General features: G+C 41.3%; 1 protein-coding gene across 3 annotated transcripts; it reads left to right on the forward strand.

Annotated features, from left to right (window-relative positions):
* The first annotated feature begins 767 nt into the window (after positions 1-767).
* Positions 768-16,583, forward strand: si:ch211-79m20.1 (G-box-binding factor). Of its 3 annotated transcripts, none has more exons than XM_046048041.1 (7): positions 768-1,617; positions 9,149-9,251; positions 11,363-11,425; positions 11,573-11,769; positions 12,593-13,751; positions 15,184-15,319; positions 15,578-16,583. In XM_046048041.1, exons 1-6 carry the CDS (start codon positions 1,546-1,548, stop codon positions 15,309-15,311), a joined length of 1,722 nt encoding a protein of 573 aa, XP_045903997.1. In that variant the 5' UTR covers positions 768-1,545; the 3' UTR covers positions 15,312-15,319; positions 15,578-16,583. The 3 variants fall into 3 exon arrangements, with proteins under 3 accessions (XP_045903997.1, XP_045903998.1, XP_045903999.1); XM_046048042.1 differs by having other exon boundaries at positions 11,576-11,769; XM_046048043.1 differs by lacking the exon at positions 768-1,617 and adding an exon at positions 5,788-5,933.
* Positions 16,584-19,353: the final 2,770 nt, after the last annotated feature.

Raw genomic sequence — 19,353 nt, forward strand, 5'->3', positions numbered from 1 at the left:
AGTAGAATAGACCTTTAATTCAAAGTATGACCATTTGAAAACACTTTATATTCCTTTAAAGATAAAAACATTAGGTTAACAGTATAAAGGCTTCAAACTTTCCCTTTAAGAGCACCCGTGGGCGCTAAGGTCTCCTTGCTCCTAATAAGGAGGTGATAAACCTTGAAGAGGAGAGGAGCGGGGCCCTGGCATAAATTTGAGGACCAGAGCCTAGTCACATGCATGGGAAGTTCGACTTCCAGTAAGGGACTTTCAAAGTAAAGATTTCATTGATTTACATGCCACAGTGCCAGTGTCCTTGCCACAACAGAAATATAAAGTGAAACATCTGAGAAGTAGAAAGTGACAAATGAACGTTTTTTTTCTATTTTGCTTTCAATCCATAACATTTCCACAGCATTCATTCAAAGCCATATAACTGTTTGGCATCCAATTACCTTTTAATTTCTCAAAATTATGTTATTTTGGTATAAGGACTACTTGTTTCTGTCATGGAGCCAATCCCAGTTGACAACGGGCAAAAGGCGGGGTACACCCTGGACAGGTCGCCAGTCCATCGCAGAGCACAGAGCTCCTGAAATGTTACTGCAAAGTCCAAACTATTCTCTTATTTTGAAAGCTAAATAGCCCAGTTTCCGGGATGATTCCGCTTGTCTCTTTCTGACTTGACGGTTAAAACTTCAGGAGGGAGGCCCTATTACTATGTGGAAAAGCTGGTCACCGATCAAGAGGCAACCAGAGAGGAGAAGCGCGGGGGGCGAGAACAACCTGATCCAGCTGAGGAACACCGGGAGAGGGAACAGAGGCAGGGAGAGAGATATATGCACGAAGAAGCTATCCATAATTGAGACGCTTAGATAAGACAGATATGCTGTTTGCAGAGGAGTGAATCGCGCTGGCATGAGAATAATATGACTTTTGCAGCGGAGCGTCCAGAGATTTACGCACGAACGCTCCATTCCAATGTGAACCAACTTTTACGCACGGACCGTTGGAGATGAGTGGTTTCACTCATGCTGCATTATTGTAACATTTAACTGCGATTTTGGAACGAAAACTCGTAATCTGATCATTTTTGACTGGTGTTTCGATCGGAAAGTGGAGCAGTTTGGCATATGTTGACGAATTATTTTTTAAAAGCACACATTTGGAGCTATTCTTGCAGTCTTATCGGTGTCTTCTTGGGACTCTCTCTGACACTGCAGACTGATATAATAGGTATTGTGTGGTTGTAGCCTTCGTGTATCTTAACACCCAGCAGTGCGTACCTGCCCCACAGTACCCTTGACGTCTCCCCTTGTGAGTTTTCAAAACAGCGGTATGGACAGAGTCAGACGTCTAGCCTGCGTGTGAGTCACCGTGAGCAAACATTTGGACAAGCGCTGCTTATAAGCAGTTACACATTTGGAGATATTTAATAGTGCGTGCCTTGCACAAGCGGCCAGCACAAGACACCGGGACGAGGCTCGGTGCAACCGTTGGATTGGACGCCGAGGTGCTAAATGCCCAGCCGGTCGCTTGCGGCTCCTCAGGCTGGGCGGCAACATGAGGTCCTGGGTCCTGCTGCTGCTGCTGGCTGCGCTTTCAGCGGCCCGTCTGCGGCTCGGCAGCGCTGAGGTAAGCCCGGTAATGACCTCTAGTAAGTGAGGGTAAACTAGCAGACATGGATTAAAATGCACAGTTGAACTAAATACACTCTACAAACTATTGGTTTGCGGATTAAAGCATTAATGGTGTAGTGTAATAAAAAGGTTGTAATCATTATAAGGCCAATAATACTTCAGTATTAACACGTGTGTTCTTAAGACCATATGCGATGATAAATTTAGTCAATTTTGATTTGCAGCCTCAAATATTCATGTCTTTGTCATCTCTATAATATAAGGGTTGGGCATCATCTGCATGAGTGGCTAAGGGATGGTCGCGCAGTGGATAAGACACATGCTTTTGGTGTGAGAGACCTGGGTTCAAATCCACTGTGAAACACCAATGTGTCCCTGAGCAAGACACTTAACCCCTAGTTGCTCCAGGGGGTCTGACATATAGCAATTGTAAGTCACTTTAGATAAAAGCGTCAGATAAATGAACAAATGTAAGTTAGAGGGATGATTACTCTGTGTGTGAGACAAAGCTTGAAGAGATCATCATTTTTAAACCACCCAAATACTCTTGATGGAGTGTGGTTGAGCTCAACCTGTCTTATATTCACGGGCCTGGATTTCTTCACTGATCTTTTAGCCTGCTGAACTAGCAATAATGAGTAGCTCTAAAAATCTTTACCCATAAGCATTCACATACATTGTCCCCTGAATTTATTCTACAAACTGTGGCGTGGATGTTATGTGTAACAGTTTAACTGCTGGGTAAAGAAAAGCAAGATTTTCTGTGTGTGTATGTGTGTGTGTGTGTGTGTGTGTGTGTGTGTGTGTGACAGCCAGTACAGCAGTCTATCAAGTTTCCCCACTGTGACTCTGCAGCTTGTGTCATATGAGGGATCTGTTTCTCTCAGGAGTTCCTTTTCATGATTCTCCCAAAGTGTTACAGTGTTACAAATAAGAGTCATACTTTCAGAGGGAGAGAGAGGGTGAGGCAGGGCCTTGGCTGGTGGCCCAGCAGCAGGAGTTAACCTACAGTATGAAGCTGCAGCCAAAATCCATCTGCAAGACCAGCTCCTGTTTTCACTGTCACACCAGAACACAGAACTCCACATTGAAGTCTGTTATTACTCCACCACTGATTTTTATTCTCTGGGATGTATTCTTTAATTTGTTTCTTTAGCTGGCATTAAGCAAACGGAAATGTCCAGATGACCCAACATTAAGAAAAACGCACATAACTTCAACTTAGCATCTTTTATATGCTAAAATTGGTCAAACGGCAGTCCAACGGCAGTGTGTATGGATGTGCAATTTATTGGGTTTTGCTTGGGTTTATCCACTTGAGCACCTCATCTTGACATGCCTAGCCTAAACTAAAAGCTGTAACTTTTGACATAGGGTTGTCAAGTGTCTCTCAAATCCTGCCATTTACATCCTCAAGTGGTCCCATCTCCAACACTGCCCATATGAGTATTTTCTGTTGTTCCACCTCTACAGTTATGGTTTGGTTAAGTTTCATTCAGTAACATCATAGGATGTGATCCATGGTCTGTGGTGTCTCATATTTTGTACATCCAACCATCCACTCCAACTTTTGAGATAGTTAACCAACATCACGCTGATTCTTCTTGGCTACTTTGAACATTGGAGTGTTTGATTGAACAGCTGATGCTGTTGTTTTTATTGTGAGGAAAGTCTCTTTCTTAAGCATCACATCCTAAAACTGTTGAAAACTAATGATTGGAGAACTCCTTGACATTCAGGTGATTACAGTGGCTTTATGAACATTGAGCTGTAGCAGACAGAAGTCCCTGATGCTTATTGTAGCATTGTCATCCCTTGGACATAATATTTATATTTAAAAAAATGCTGACCTGTCATGTGACCTGAGAGTGGGACAGCATCAAGTTGATGTGTGTGTGAGTCCAACGGAGACTTTGTGACACTCTAATCCTTTTCTTGTCACAATGTTAAGTCCAGTGATGGAAAAAACGGAGACATCTTTGAGGTCTTAGTTCTGCCACATCTGTCTGTAGAAAAGACTTCACTTTGCACAGTCACATACACACATGCACTCGCACATCGATTATTCAGCAAAGTCACAACAGGTTCAGTAAGGCTGACGTAAGTACGTCCAGAAAACACAATTTGCAAAGGAAAGATCATTTGCAATTTACTACGCAGCTGTTGTACAAATATGCAATACAATCAAACCTCACTGCTTATACAATATGTTTACAAATGCACACACATACACGCACGCACGCACACACACAAGAACGCACACATGGACGCACAGACACAGACACACACACACACACACACACACACACACACACTGAGGGTTGTTACACACTGGTTCATTTTTAAATCCATTTAAACAGAACTGGACACACAGTCACAGTGACATACACACAGCTGATTGGCGGCTTTTGAACAGGTTGTTGTCTGACTATTGTCTCTGCCGGCGAGCTTGGATGATTTGCTGCTGCCCAGCTTGATCCATTTTACATAAGCACAACAACTAATCTGCCAGGGATTTCGCAGAAGCTGTGTGCCGTGTAGTAGTGTGTGTACTTGTGTGTGTGTGTGTGTGTGCACACATCTGGGTGCATTGCTGGTTGTAGTTGTGTATGTGTTAGTGGACATATGTGCTTGTGTCTTTGTGTGTGTGTGGGGGGGGTGTGCCTCTGTGCGTGCATGTGTGTCAGATAGAAAAGCGCAGTGGCACATAAGAGTATTTGTTTGTAAGCCTGTGTGTTGCAGTATTAGAGGAAAATTTGAGTCGCACAGTCTTGTGGACTGTTCACAATAAGAGGAATAATATAAATGATATAAGTAATATGGATTTTTTCATCACAGTTACACCTTTTTTTTTTTAAATGATAAAAAATAACATCACAAGGTAAAAAGGTTACAGAAATAAAAACGTCTGTTAGAATCAGGGTTGTCGGAGTGGAGAAATTATGTTACAAATAGAGCTAAAATTATAATTACTGCTTTAACAATAGAAATTCTTCTACAGATAATGTTTATATTCTACTGGAAGAAAACACATAAAACATTGCAAACATACAATACATTTAGACCAACTTTAATAAAGCAGCGAGACAACACTCCAGATTAACTCAATCACTCCTGTGAATGTGCCTGCAGCTGCTTTACAGTCCCAATTAGACTACCAGCAGCTGGAAGGCTTTTACTTTGAAGCAGCTGTAGGCATGCAGCTAACAGTATCAGCTAGCCTGGAATGCTAATTATTAAAATGGCTGGTGTTAATCTAGCTGTTTGGCACTTCATTTATACAATACAGTGAAGAGGAAGCCTGAACTACTTTCTAAACTTTCACTGTTCTTGTAGCGCCACCCTTTGCAATGCTGCAACTAATGATTCTTTATGATCAGTTAATCAGTTAATAATTTTTCTTGATAACTGGTTAATTGGTTTGGTCTATAAAAAGTGAGAAATGCCCATCATGATTTCCTAAAGCCCAAAGTAATGTCGTCAAATTGCTTCTTTTGTTGGAAAGATGGACTTAGGTAATGTTTTTGCTTGAAAAGGGACTTAAATGATTATTATATTACCAAAGTATTGCCAATTGACCAATCATTTCATATTATTATGTTATATACCTGCCTATAGCCTTTTAGTGGTCTTATGAAACATAGTGCAGGGAGAGAATTGAGCAGGTTTACCGCTTTGCTCCAACACCCTGCTCAGCCCTTGTCCTACTTGATTTTCTTTCTTCTTCGTCTCCTCTTTTCTTTCCTCCTCTACCCTCCTTTCTGCTCCTCTCCTCTGTCGTCTTTCCATCCATCATCTTTACCCCCATGTCTACAGAATCTATCCATTCTCCTGTGTGTGTGTGTGTGTGTGTGTGTGTGTGAGAGAGAGAGAGTACCCACCGAGCTCTGCGAGTCTATCAAGTTTATGCGACAGAATGCTGGCCATCTGCCATTTCTCTGATTAAATAAGGCGTCTGTTGTGACAGTGCGTTGTGATTGTGAATCACTTGTCACACGCTTGGATTCTGTGTTTTTATGTGGGTTTACTTCTTCAAGTCTGTTTCTTTTTCACTGCATGTTTGTATATGAATAATTGTGTGTGTGCATGTGTGTGTGTATTTGCAGTCATCTGGCATCATAATTACATTCCTTTACACTTCACCTTTCTCCTCAAACATTCCATACAATCTCTTTGCCTTCCAGGCTTCCTCCAAGGCCCCTTGCAGTGTGTGTTTGTGCATGTGTGTGTTAATGACCTGCTTGTAGATCATGACATCCTACCCCACAGTCTTCTCGACCCAAGAGCTTAGCTACACACACTCACGCAGTGGTAAGATATTAAAAATGCCAAACCTTCCATAACATCATCAAGCGGAAATTATATTTACAGGTTTCACATAGACTAAGAAAACACAAGATGTCTATTTTTGTGTGCGTGTGAGTTATATAGCAAATAAGGAACTTAGTGTCAGATCCTTTATGGGTAATTTAGCTCCTCTGCTCAAACCACTATTATTAGCTTGTTGTAAGCTTTTTCAACCAGCGGTTTGTTGTTTGTCCATGTGAGTAACTATTTCCTGTCCATGTTCCACTCTCTAATTTCTGTGTATGGGTTTGTACATGTATGTGCGATTAACACTGTCACTGTAATGATAGCTTGTAACAGAGTGAAAACTGTCTGTGTGCATGTGTGTGAGTGTGTGTGAGACTCTGTGGACAAATTGGGCGGACAGTTAAGTGGTTAAGCATCTGTATGTGAACTGGAAAAGAGGGGGCGAGTGTGTGCGTCTGTGTTTGCCTAACTAGGTCAGCCAATGGCTCGTGAAAGTCATCCAGGTGTCCTGAGCCGCCGCCGCCCACAAAGCAGACACACAGAAAGATAGACAGAGAGAGAACAAGAAGGAGAAGGAGAAATGAACTTAGAGAGGGACATTACATGATGATAAAAGATATTTTTCAAATCATATTAGATCCGATAGGGTGGACCTCCAGCTGGTGATCACCCTTAGGAAACATCCAAAATATGAAGAAAAATGAAACGATAACTTCAGAAATATCAGTAGTTTCCCATTTTCCATATTTGATGTTTGGCTGACGCTCCTTCTTTTGCAAGGGTTTTACTGCACTCAAATCTGTATATTTGCATAAAGTAGTGAATGGAAAATGCTAAATAATGGGAATTCAGTTAAAATTTGGACGACACTTGACTAACACCATGGGACATTAATCTGTCCTGTAAATATTGTACTAAGATGTTTTCTTTTTAGATTCATGAGCAGCTCGTTAATGGAATTTGATGCAGGGTCAATGCAGGTGTTCCCGACCATCCTTTTAATCTTATCCTCATCACCTTTATGGTATCACTGTGCACCATTAACAAAGCCGTATTTGTATTTGTATGTCCAGTAGCCACTCTCATGAATTTCTTGATTCTACCTCTCAAATAATAACATTAGCTTCAACAGGTGGCTACGTAGAGTTCAGGTGAGGTTAACATGAAGTGCAAACCACTCTGGATAAACAGTAACTACGTTTTGTCCTATCAGAGCAGGGGTGAGTGCCTGCACTGAAAACCTGCTTTGAATGTCAGAAGAAAGTATTTTGAGTTTGGTAGAGTTATTGTTTTGTTTGGGTTAACATTATAGATTTTGATTAAAAAGAAATATGATAAAAATAATGAGTTGGACGTTCCATCAAACAAATCACACGTCAGGTACCAGAAAACTTAAATGAATGCAAAGTGACACATCACACTACATTAGTAATGAACATTACCATTAAAATAAATGTGAGGACCTACAGTGTGAGCACATGTGCATTCATGAATCCTGTCTGGGAGTGGTAGGCCTCTGACAAATACCACTTTCATGGTATCACCAACTTTAAGGAAACAATTCTGCATTTCAATTTATAAATCGTCTGACTAGCTGCGTTTGCACCATTAAGATGTGTTTTATCCCCCATCTCTGGGGAGTGAGCCCTGTCTACATCATTAGAGGAGCCAGATGTTTACTCATAAAATACTGTAAACATGTTATATCCATAGTCATAAATTTTGTATCATGAGAAGATGAATGTCTTTAATTTTCTATCCTGGCATCTCAGAGAGTTATCCAAAATATTTTCTTCTCGCATTCTTTACTTTTCCTTAATTTATTTTGGCATCTTTCTGACATGTGACTGTATCAAATGATGTTCCAGCTGCTCTGAGATCCTATCTACATATAGCCAACCAAAGCAAAATGTGAGACAGAACACAGTAATCTGCCTTTGATCTCGACAAAGAAACCACATGAGCCTTTCCTCAAAAACAACCACACTGAATCCATAATGAATTTCTGCAATTAAAAGTTCATTAAATATTACATTCCTCTTCTTTTCTTGAGTGATAATTAAATTACTTGCATAACTTGAGTTGAGTAATAACAGATTAGGTCTTGTGTTCTTTGAACATGTCGATGATTTCACAGTATAGGCTAAATGCCGTTTTTCTTTGAAACAATCTTTACCAACTCTGGAATTTAATGGAAGATATTGAGCATTTCTTGATGCCTGCTGCTAAAGATGTTAAACTGAACTGAAATTACACTGAAAGAAGAGAGAGGCTAATTTCCTGTGTTACACTGGGAGCAACAGCAGTGTTTGTGGGTAAACAGACAGGGAGAGAGTGACAACAGCAGCAACAAACACCAATCACAACCATCATTTCCTCTGCAAGAGGAAGTGAAACTGGAGCAAGTGTTGACTGGAGATGGAGGAATGAGATATTATCAGCCATCTCCCTCTCTCTCTTACTTTCTCTTTTTTTTCAGAATGGTAAAAATGTTTTCAGGAGAGTTTAACGAAAGTCTTGCCAACATTACCATATGTAACTGTTAAGAGCTTTTAGCATTTTTCTTCTTCTTTTCTTCTTATGTGGTTCTGTTGCAGTTAGATCCTACTAACGTTTTGGCATCATTATGAAATAATTAACAATATTAGTTGTCAGTGCTAATTACCAAAACAGCACAGGGTGCCCGTGCTTTATATTGGATATGTGTGGTAGTATCATGTGAACTTCAATGTTTTTTTCCCCCATAAGTACATTCCTTCCCCTTCAACGAGGCCACTCCTGGTCTCTGTGTGAAATAACAACTGTGTGATCATTCACGGTCTAGATCTTCTTAAGGATCCAGCCAACAAAGTATCCGCCCTTCAGGGGACTTGAAACCCAGCCTCAATCTAGCCTCATAGAGACTGAAGCTAGCTAGTTTATCACCAGGAAATTGTCCTTAAATAGCCAACAAACGTTAAATTTCAGTGTGTAAATATATGTGAAAATTGATGATGGGGACCACCTGAGTGCCCCTGTAAACAAAAGATGGTGCACAATAGATATCGGTCTACTTAGTTTTGATTTATTTGTTCCAGAAATGCAGATTTAAAGTCTTCAACTCCTATACTGGGACACAGCTTCTGATTTTGTTCACTGTATTAACACCCAAAACTTACCTTACAATAATAGCTGTAAATGCATTACAACTGTTTGTCTATCTGTCTCCACAGGGTGATCCACTCCCTCCATCGCTGGTCAACCTGGTGAGGGACTCTTCCATCTCCTCTGTGGACGACTTGAAGCTGCTACTGCAGCAGGAAACCAATGCCATAGGTACTAATGACCACCACACACACACACACACACACACACTAATAACACACTAATAACACAGTCGTGGAGGAGGTAAGCGTCTGAGTGTGTCTACAGAGGCCCGATGAGATAGGAATGCAGTAAGAGAGAGCATCAGCGCACATGCCAAGCTTCACGTTAAGCCAATATTTACCCGAGACAGGAACAAGAATGATGAACCAGCTTGATGAGAGAGAGAGAGAGAATGAATTGCTGTGACCTGGGGGTGCGTTGGACAAACTGAGACAGAGAGAGAGAAACCTCCAGCACAAGGTCACTGCATTGTTCTCCTGCTCTGGATTCCTCTGCAGGTTTTGAAATATGGATGTGTGTGTTTGTGTGACAGAAAGAGACCACCGTCCTCCTCTACGCCTCCCCCCCTAACAGAGTACAAACAAAGTCGTGCATATTGTCAGACACATGCGCACGCAGCTTGGTGGGTGATTAAAATAAGCATTAATCTTTATCCTTCTGAGGAACCAAGTCACTCATATATTAATAGACGGCCCTTTTATCATTTTATAATGCATAAATAACACAGTGACATAACAGCGGCCACAGAGAGGAACCAACATGGGGAAGGATGCTCAGAAACAGGGCACGAGGAAATGACTCAAAGTGTATGTTTCTGTCAAGATTTTTTTTGGGCTGATGTTTTTGCAAGTCTGAGTTGAGGCAGCAGATGAATTAATCTTTTTTTGTTGTCATTACTGTGTTTTATTAGATTCCGTGTTCTGTTTCTGCTCAGATTGTGTTGCTCGTCATCATACATTTTGTGTGCCATGCTAACAGCACGTTGGTCGACCCACCACTTTGGTTCAGACTGAAACATCTCCCCAACAACCAGCTACTATTAAATGGACTGCCATGCAATTTGGTACAGATATTGACCATGGGCCCCAGAAGATGAATTCTAATGACTTTGGGGATCCCCTAACCTTTCCTCTAGTGCCACCATGAGGTTGACAATTCTGGTTTTATTTCAACAACTATTGGATGGTTTGACATTTGGTTCAAACAAACTTGCTGCTTTAACTGTTCATTTACTACCATCATCAGTATACATACTATTAAATAATAACATTTCCATCAGCCTCAGCTGTACTTTGTGCACAAATAGTAGCTTGCTAATAATAAATACATATAATACACTAAATAAAGATGGTAAAGATGGTATACCTGCTTAGCTTTATTCATTTAAAACCTGATAGTTTTACAACATTTTTACTTCTCTGCCGAAGCTCAAAGCACGCCCTATTCCTTTGTTTAGCCTCACAGTGTTGCGAGCATGGCTGTCGACTCTTGTTACTTTAACTTTTGGCTTTTTCTGTCTTCAGTTTTAAAGTTTCTTCTATTTAACTTTGAAATAGATAAGATTTACTTTAAGCTGATATTACATTTATTTGCTCTTTTTGTCTGGCTTCAACAGAAGTAAACTGGTCACATGCTAATACATGAAAGAGGCAGAAAACAATCAGTCATATAAAAAACATTTAGAAACAGATACATGCACGGATAAAATTAGAAAGTACTTCTGAGAACAATAAGAAACTGTTCTCTTTCTGCACCAGCCAGTTAATTAGGGCTAACAGGCAACTAAATAACACCTTCTGCATCTGTGTGTTGCACACACTTATGCACATACACACACACACACACACACACAGTGACCAAAAGCAACCTACACCAGGGATATAATTAGGACTAAGGGGCTAGAGTATGAAATGACGACATACGTGCAAACACACACACTCACAGATCTACATATGAGCTATATTTAACAGCTCATATCTCTCCTCAACAGTATTCTTGACAGCGTGGGGACAAATTACAGTAGAAAATAGCCTAATTGTTTTAGCGGGAGGAAAAAAAATGGCTTCCTGTGTGCAGTGAACAATGAGCTTTGCTAAAAACTGCCCAAGCAGCCTTGCATGCATTGCTTTTAAAAGTACTGGCCCAGTGTGGCCCGGTTTTCAGATAATAGTTGAAAAATGTTATGTTGATTTTTTAACTCTCTGATTGTTTGTTTGTCTCATTCTCTCCCCTTATCTCTCACCCTTGCAATTTCCCTCCTCCCTCGTCCTTTTCTGTAGAAGACGAAGAAGACGAGCATGATATTGTAAACAACACCCATGGCCGATACACTAGAAGTCTTGGTAGGTTTCCGCATCTATTTTTGTCCTTTCCTGTCTGCATTTTGTGTCTTTTTCTATGCGTCTGTTTCTGCCATCTGTCTCTCAACACTTCTTTCTCCCAAAAATCCCCCTCTTATTCTCTTCTTTCTCCCTCTCCTCCCCTACCAGTAGAGGCACAGCCGGCCCAGCAGGCAGCGTGTAAAGTTCGGACGGAGGTGATGGAGGTGACGAGGTCCATGTTGGACCGCCGCAACGCAAACTTCTTGTTATGGCCACCATGTGTAGAGGTGCAGCGATGTTCGGGCTGCTGCAACACCAGGCTGCTGCAATGTGTCCCCACTGTTACCTCCAGCAGATACCTGCAGGTACACACAGCTGCCATGAAAACATGATTTAAAATAAACACCAGTAGAGAAATGTCTCACCTTGACAATGAGCACTTTTGCTGCACCAAATACGAAATGCTGGTAAAACTTTGATTTGGAGCTAAATCTGGAAGAGCTGTTCACTACAATCATTTTCAGATGAATTCTTGTTTATTGACATTCTTCTGTATTGTATTGTGATGATATGATCATATTTTTACATTGTTATTAAATCAATTTACAAAGCTCTGCTTGACAAACTAATTGTAATTTTGCATACATTTGCTAAAGTGATGTATATCGGTATCAGACAAAGAATTTAACATAAATAGTGTGACACTGATTTTAGCCATTTAGATTGTCAGGTCAAAGCAACGCAAAGGCTCAGAAGCATCCATTTTAATACTATTGCTTCAAGTGTAAACACTGCATGATAACCTGAAAACCAGATTCTAAACATATTAGATTCCATGTAATTATTAGCTTGTCTGGAAATGTCTTCAACTAATCAGATTGATTTGCTACAAAACAATCACATTGATTTGTTGGAGTTCTCTTTGTGTAGATTCTGTTTGATTTTTTGTTATGTCTAGGGGCGGCTGTGGCATAAAGGTAGAGCTTGTTACCCACTAATTCCCACTCCTACTCCCTCAAATGAAGTGGAAGTGGGCGAGGAGAGGGTGTATGGAGTGGTTTGAGAATGGCTCGTAGTATAAAGTGCTTTAAGTGGTCGGAAGACTGGAAACATGCTACACAAGTACAGTCCATTTACCATGTCAGATTTTGTGTGCTGATGTTTTTGCTCTTTCTGCCTCTTTTCCAGGTTATAAAGATCCAGTACATAAACAGGAAAGCCCACTATGACAAAGCCATCATCTCAGTAGAAGACCACGTCAGCTGCCGGTGCCAACCTACAACATCTCCCTCCTCATCCTCCTCGTCTGTTCCCATCCCTCGCTCCTCCATTCAGAGTAACCCCAATCCCAACCCACCTCCACCGCAGCAGCCTCCCCCATCCTCCCACCTTCCCATGGCCCTCCCACGGCCAGCCCACCCCGCTCCACCAAAGACTCACGCTTCCAAGGCTGACCTGCATCGCCATGATGACCTGAAGCACAACCAGCAGCACCACCACCCTGAAGAGCGTGAGCCGGTGACGAGACAGTGGCAGCAGGGCAGTTATACCCAGCTGGTGCACTGGACGCAGCCCAGGGTTCAGCAAGGGCCAACACATGTGCAACCAGGGGTGCACCAGCCGATTGTTGGGGCACTTGGTCCGGTCAGCAGCTGGCCATCTGAAGCGAGGGCAGAGCATAGTATCATGGGAAGTACACAGCCAGTTGGGCACGGGAGTGGGTATGACGGGAGCAGGGAGGAAAGCGGCATGCATGTTACTAACAGTGGTGGGGAAGCACATCATCCAGATCACATGCAGAGGCAGCAGCAGTTGTTACAGCATCAGCAAAGACAGCAGCTTCAGCAGCAATATCAGTATCGTCATCAGCCACATTATCCACAGCAGTACAACCATGGAGGAGCGGAGGACCAAGAGCTGAGGACACAGCATCGACTCAACGCTCCCCAGTCAGACAGCGCCTCTCTACCTTGCAGCCCAACCGAGCCACCCAAATTAAAACAAAACTCCACCCCTCCTGTGACCACCAATCAGAAAGACTCAGTGACCAGCCAAAAAAATACAGAGGTCACATATCACAAACAGACTGAGGCTGAAACAGCTAGTCAAAAAGAAAGGAACGTGATGGAGGAAAGTAGGTCGGCCAATAGTGGGGACACAGCCGGGGCAGAGTTGTCCAATCAGAGGACTGAAAAAGACTCAAAACTGACCACTGGGGGTGGTCATTTAACAGAGGAGGAGAGGAGACGTAAAACTCTGGAGACGGTACAGAGGGAACTGGATCGAGAGACTCATCTTCATCCACATCATCCTCAGCAAAGACCATTACCGACCACATATAAAACAGGTACCGCTCAGCTGTGTGAGAATGTGTGTTACTCGGGATGCGAGTTGGATTTAATTTGTATTCATATATGATGAGTTTGGCTAAATGGTGGAAAGTACAAATTTTGTTTGTTTGTTTTATTTTCAAAATCAAAATTGTGGTATTTTGCTTTCATTAATTTAGTCAGCGACATGTATTTTTTTGCGCAGATAAAATGCTGCAAAACGGTCAGTGCAATGATTTAGCTTTGCACTTTCCCCAAAATTAATGCCATAGGTCAAAATTGAAGCAGCAGATGCTGACATGTTCTGACTTTTTAGTCCCTAGTAAGAATCAAGCTCCATAAAAACTGGATCCTACATTTCCCATAATGCAACTCAATATTTTGTAATTTCATAATTTTGTTCATGGAGGATATCGATTATGTTTGCTGCCTCATGCTGTCAAATGCATTGCAAGACAGAGGAAGAGGTAACCACTACTGCTACTGCTGCACTCCAGCAGCCATGTCACTGTGTTAGAGCATGTCTTCTAAATGTGGATTTTAATCAAGTTCTACAGAATCAATGGCGGAGTTTCCCAGGCAGGAAGCAGCCCACTGCACATGTATGACTAAGCAACATGGTCACATGTGTCCTGCTATTCTTCCTCAACCCCCTGAGAGCTCTGTAGTCAGAAAGCTGGACTTCCCACTGCTTCATGTTTGACTTAAACCTGCAGGCAGTCACAGGCTTTGTTAAGCAGACTTCAAGGTTATTAGCTGCCCTTCAGAGTGCAGTTAGAGCCACAACAGGAGCTACACACCCTGTGTTTATTCTTCTCTGGAGCTATATACTGCTATTGAAACCAAGATGAAACTGTTGTTCATGTGATTCATTTGTTACTTGGTGTTTTTCTGTTGTAGTTTTTTTCTCCTCTGTGTTTGTTGTTTGTTTATGATCCTACAGTGATATGAAGAGTATGAAGTCCAATACCTAAATGGCCAAATAGGTTGTTTCTCTGAAATATATATTTTCGCTGATTTGGTACCCAAGTTGGTAGACAAAGACACACCAGCATTACTTGCTTTCCAAACTTTAGCCAAGTAAATATATTTATTTATTTAATTAACGAAAGATCACTTTCATGATCAAAAAAGAAGCCAACATTGACTGTCGCTAGGCAATGGGACACAAACCTCAGCCTCAAGTGTTAAAGTCAGATGATTTGTTTTATCCATCCACAGTGTCACATTTCTTCCTGGCTTGCGATGTAATGTGATTTTTCTGGTTGGAGGACAGTGTTATTGTTTTTTGCTAATCTGTCACACATGACATATTTGACTCTTACTTATCAGATTTCAAAGTACATTTAGGAAAGATGTGTTAAAAGCTTCAAATACAGCTCAAAACTGGCTGTTTGGTGTTAACTTTTATATTTACTATTTCCTCTACCTTCTCTTGGTTTCTTCCAGCCCTCTCTACTGTGGCTCCCATCTTGCCCTCAGCCCGTAAGGCCCCGTTTCGGCCAGCCTCGCCTCGCCGCAGGAGGAAACACCGCAAACGCATCAGCAAAGCAGCAATCAGAGCCATGATCATGTAGAGCTGCAGGTGAGAGAATGAGCCTGAGGGATGGAGGCAGAGGTGAAAATAAATAGCAATGTACATTATTTGCCATTAAATCACTCAGTGTGGGCTTTTTAATAACACATTATAGGTAATTCACTGAGGCTGATAAAATATTGAAAGTTGGTAGAAGTCAAAAGAGACTGAAGAGGGAGCATAATACAGTGATAGTGGATGATGTAGGATTAATTTATTTAGTGTGTAGAACATAATTGATCTTGTGATTTTCTCTTTCGTTGACAGGAAATAATAAAGCTAACCAAAAGCTTTAGGTCAGAGATGTTGCACCAAAGGAATATGGAGAGACAAGGAACATGGGATTCTTGAATGTGGGATGATCAACTGTGTGGACAGAGGCGATGGTTCACACTCCGGAGCTGCCGCAGAGCGTCCAGCGTCATGGATATAATAAAAGTGCAATCTTATGAACTCCTTGGAATGGAGTACATTTGTCACACTAAACACTGGATTTCATTTGTATGAACCATACATCCCATCAATGTGGATCGATGGAAGCTTATCAGACACCCAAAGCCAGACTGGTGGTCTCTTCTTGCAGTCGGCAGCCATTGATTGGCTGCTGAGAAACACTTTTGACTTCTAGCTCAACTACTGATTGGTCCACAAATGAAGGACTTGACTATGACTTGGACTGAAAAGTCATTAATGGGGGCTAAATGTGGAGCTCAAGAACTGGAGATGTGGAGAACTGGATTTCTACACTGGGACAATAACTGGAAACTGGAGAGTGCAGCTCAGGCCTCAATGCCAAACATTACTGTTATCCTACAATGTCTGAATCTAACTTTATCTAACACTGGATTAGCCGTACACTGATCATACTACATTGAATAGAGAAGTGCTCTACCGTGTACTGTAGCTTAATATACTGGAGAATATCAGTAACATGCTCATTTTGTACTAGCCTACTGCCAGATCAAAATGGAATAACAACCAAATGCCTGCCTAGATAACATGCTATGAATATCCACATTAAAACAAGTCTTAAAGACCTGGCTTTTAGAGATCGCTGTGAGCCAGTTATAGCCAACACTGTATGTATAAATGCTTTTAGAAAATGATTTCGGGGGGGGGGGGGCTTTATTTCTTAACTTATTTAAAAAAGGAGGATATGAAGTCCTCCAGTCCAAGTGTAATTATTGTTGCAGACATGTTTCAGATTATAATTATTGGTTGTACAACTCTTACTGTTATGAATGTTATTTTTAATAAAAAATACAAATATTCAGTTTGTTTATTGTTGTTTACTTGTGCTTCAGATTTGTTGTACGTGTTTGAGTGTGCATGCATGTGTGATGAAGTGCTAAATGGACATGTAAATGCATTCATATACGTGCATATAAAGTGTGTGCGCATGTGTGTCTACATGCACTCCTACAGAAAACTTCTCTACTGGTCTTTGAACATCATGCAGCTCTGTCACGCAAAGCAAGGCAGGGGTCAGCAGAAATGTCTGGTTGCTATAGGAACTCACCGATGGACATGTCAACAGAAAAGTATCATATGGTGAAAGAGAGACGAGGGAAGGGGGGGGGGGGTGTCAGTCCAGGAATGGACAGAAGATGAACGGCAGAGAGGGAGAGGGAGAAAGAGGGGGTAAAGGTTAGGGGTGGAGTGAGCTGAAACATCACAGCGAAGTGAGAAGGCGAGAAAGGCAGCAAGGACAGAAAAATTTTTAATAATGGTATTAAAATAATCAGGCTATAAGAATAGACCACAAGTCAGATGCCTGTCAGAGAGATCATTGAAGAAAGAGAGGCAGTTTAAATGTCATTCTGTTGTGTGAAGGGGTTTCCCCTTCAAAGCTAATTTTGGTCAGCAGATTCTCTTCTTTAAGAATGATGACTCAGCATGTACTTTACCAGGCCCCTTAGGTACATTAACACACAAACACACATCCTTTAAGACTGGATATGGGAAATTTACCGTTAAGATGTACTGCAAGGTGGATTTCCAATCCATCAACAGTGTTGACACCTGAAAAATTCAAACCAGAGATTTTGGTGATATTCATGAAACACTGTTTTTCAATACTGTAATTGTACTGTAACTATTTTTATAGTATCACAAGTCATGCCAGAGGGTGTAGTTTGAATCACAGTGAAATAGAGGGCACCAGAAAAAGTCTTAATTGTGAAATTTAAAAGAAAGATAGCACGAGTTGTACTAAGTTACAGTTATTAATAGAAATAATATGAAGAAGAAGATGAAATACAGCCATAGATGATTTAGAGGAGGCACTGGTATGTTTGTTCTTCAAATGAAAAGAGGAAGCTGGATGGAGAGATTATTGTTTTTGAGCAACACATGAGGAGTTTGCATGAAGAGGTGAATATGTGCAAGCTGGTTGGATGATCTTCCAAAACGAGTGACCACAGTCATTAAGTGTACATTATAGAATTTACAGAGTGAAAATCATTCTGCTCACCCACAAAGCCCTTAATGGTCAGGCACCATCATATCTCAAAGAGCTCATAGTACCTTATTATGCTACTAGAACACTGCATTCCCAGAAGCCTTCAGCTCTCAAGCTACTCTTCAAGGAATCAGATCCCAGTTTGGGTTCAGGAAGCAGGCACCATCTCCACAAAGCATGTGACGTGAAATAATGAGTAGGCTTAGGATTTTCCTCTTTGATAAAGTTTTTTGTTAGGGCTGGCTCAGGTGAGTCCTGAACCATACCTTAGTTATGCTGCTATAGGCCAAGACTGCCGGGAGACTTCCCATAATGCACTGAGCTCTTCTCTCCTCCTCTCCTCCTCTCCTCCTCTCCCTTCTTAAATCCATGAATACATGTTACTAACTCAACATCTTCCCTCTCCCGTAGTTTTGTGCTTTCTTGTTTGTATTATCAATACAATTACTATTATTATAACTATAATTATTTTACATCTCTATATGGAACTTGCTTTGGGCTCCTGTGTGTCCCACTGCCATCTATAACATTCAAATATCAAGCCATCACATTAGAAAAACAATAAACAGTCCAGGAATCACTCACTTTGTAAGAGATTGAATGAATTTCAAATGATAGATTCTGGTTTCCTTGGTCTACACAAGGTTCAACTAAGGAACGGAATAAACATGGACATAAACAATGCACCCATATAAAAAGTGCAATTAATCATACAACACGGTGTTGACTAATACATAGTATTAGTATGTATTGCATTGAGGTACAGGATTGTTCAGAAAGTTTGTACAGCGACGGAAAGTAATGGAGTACATTTACTCAAGTAGTGTATTTAAGTAAAATGTTGAGCTACTTTCCATTCTCCGCTACTTAATACTTTTAGTTCCCTATAGTAAATTGTAGGAAATATTGTTCATGATAAGTTAATAGTCACTTTGCAGATCTAAGATAATAATACAAAATATAGTCAAAAGAGAGGTGGAGTCACTATAAGATAAGACTTTATTGATCCCTGAGCGACAATTCAGGTATCAATAAGCTGTAATTCTATAGTGTGTCCAACGAAGGTTAAAAATGAAGGGCAACTGGACTTGGTTGAAGATACTGGAAGACGTTTCGTCCCTCATCCAAAGGACTTCTTCAGTTCTGACTGACTGGCAGGGAAACTCAGCTATTTAACCTCAGTGGGGTCGTTATCCCGGGTCATCGATACCGCTGGTTCGTTAGTGTTCCTTGTTGCTGTGACGACAGTCGTTACAGTCGTTAAGACTACCTGTGGCCAAGACTGAACGACCATCGCTGGTATCTTCACCTGAGGCCAAAGCGGAAAACATACCAACAAGCGCCCAAGCCAGAGAGAAGGAACAGAACCACCTGAAGGGGGCACTTACAGCCTGTGGATACCCTAAATGGACCTTTGTGAAGACAGCCACAAGATCCAAGAAGAACAAAACTACAGGGGAGGAGGAAAAGAAGGTCAAACGCAACAACATTGTGATTCCATACGTGTCTGGAGTATCAGAGAAACTCAGGAGGATTTTCAACAAACATAACATCCCTGTGTTTTTTAAACCCAAGAACACAC

This window comes from Micropterus dolomieu, linkage group LG04, assembly GCF_021292245.1.
Source record: "Micropterus dolomieu isolate WLL.071019.BEF.003 ecotype Adirondacks linkage group LG04, ASM2129224v1, whole genome shotgun sequence".
Classification (NCBI taxonomy): Eukaryota; Metazoa; Chordata; class Actinopteri; order Centrarchiformes; family Centrarchidae; genus Micropterus; species Micropterus dolomieu.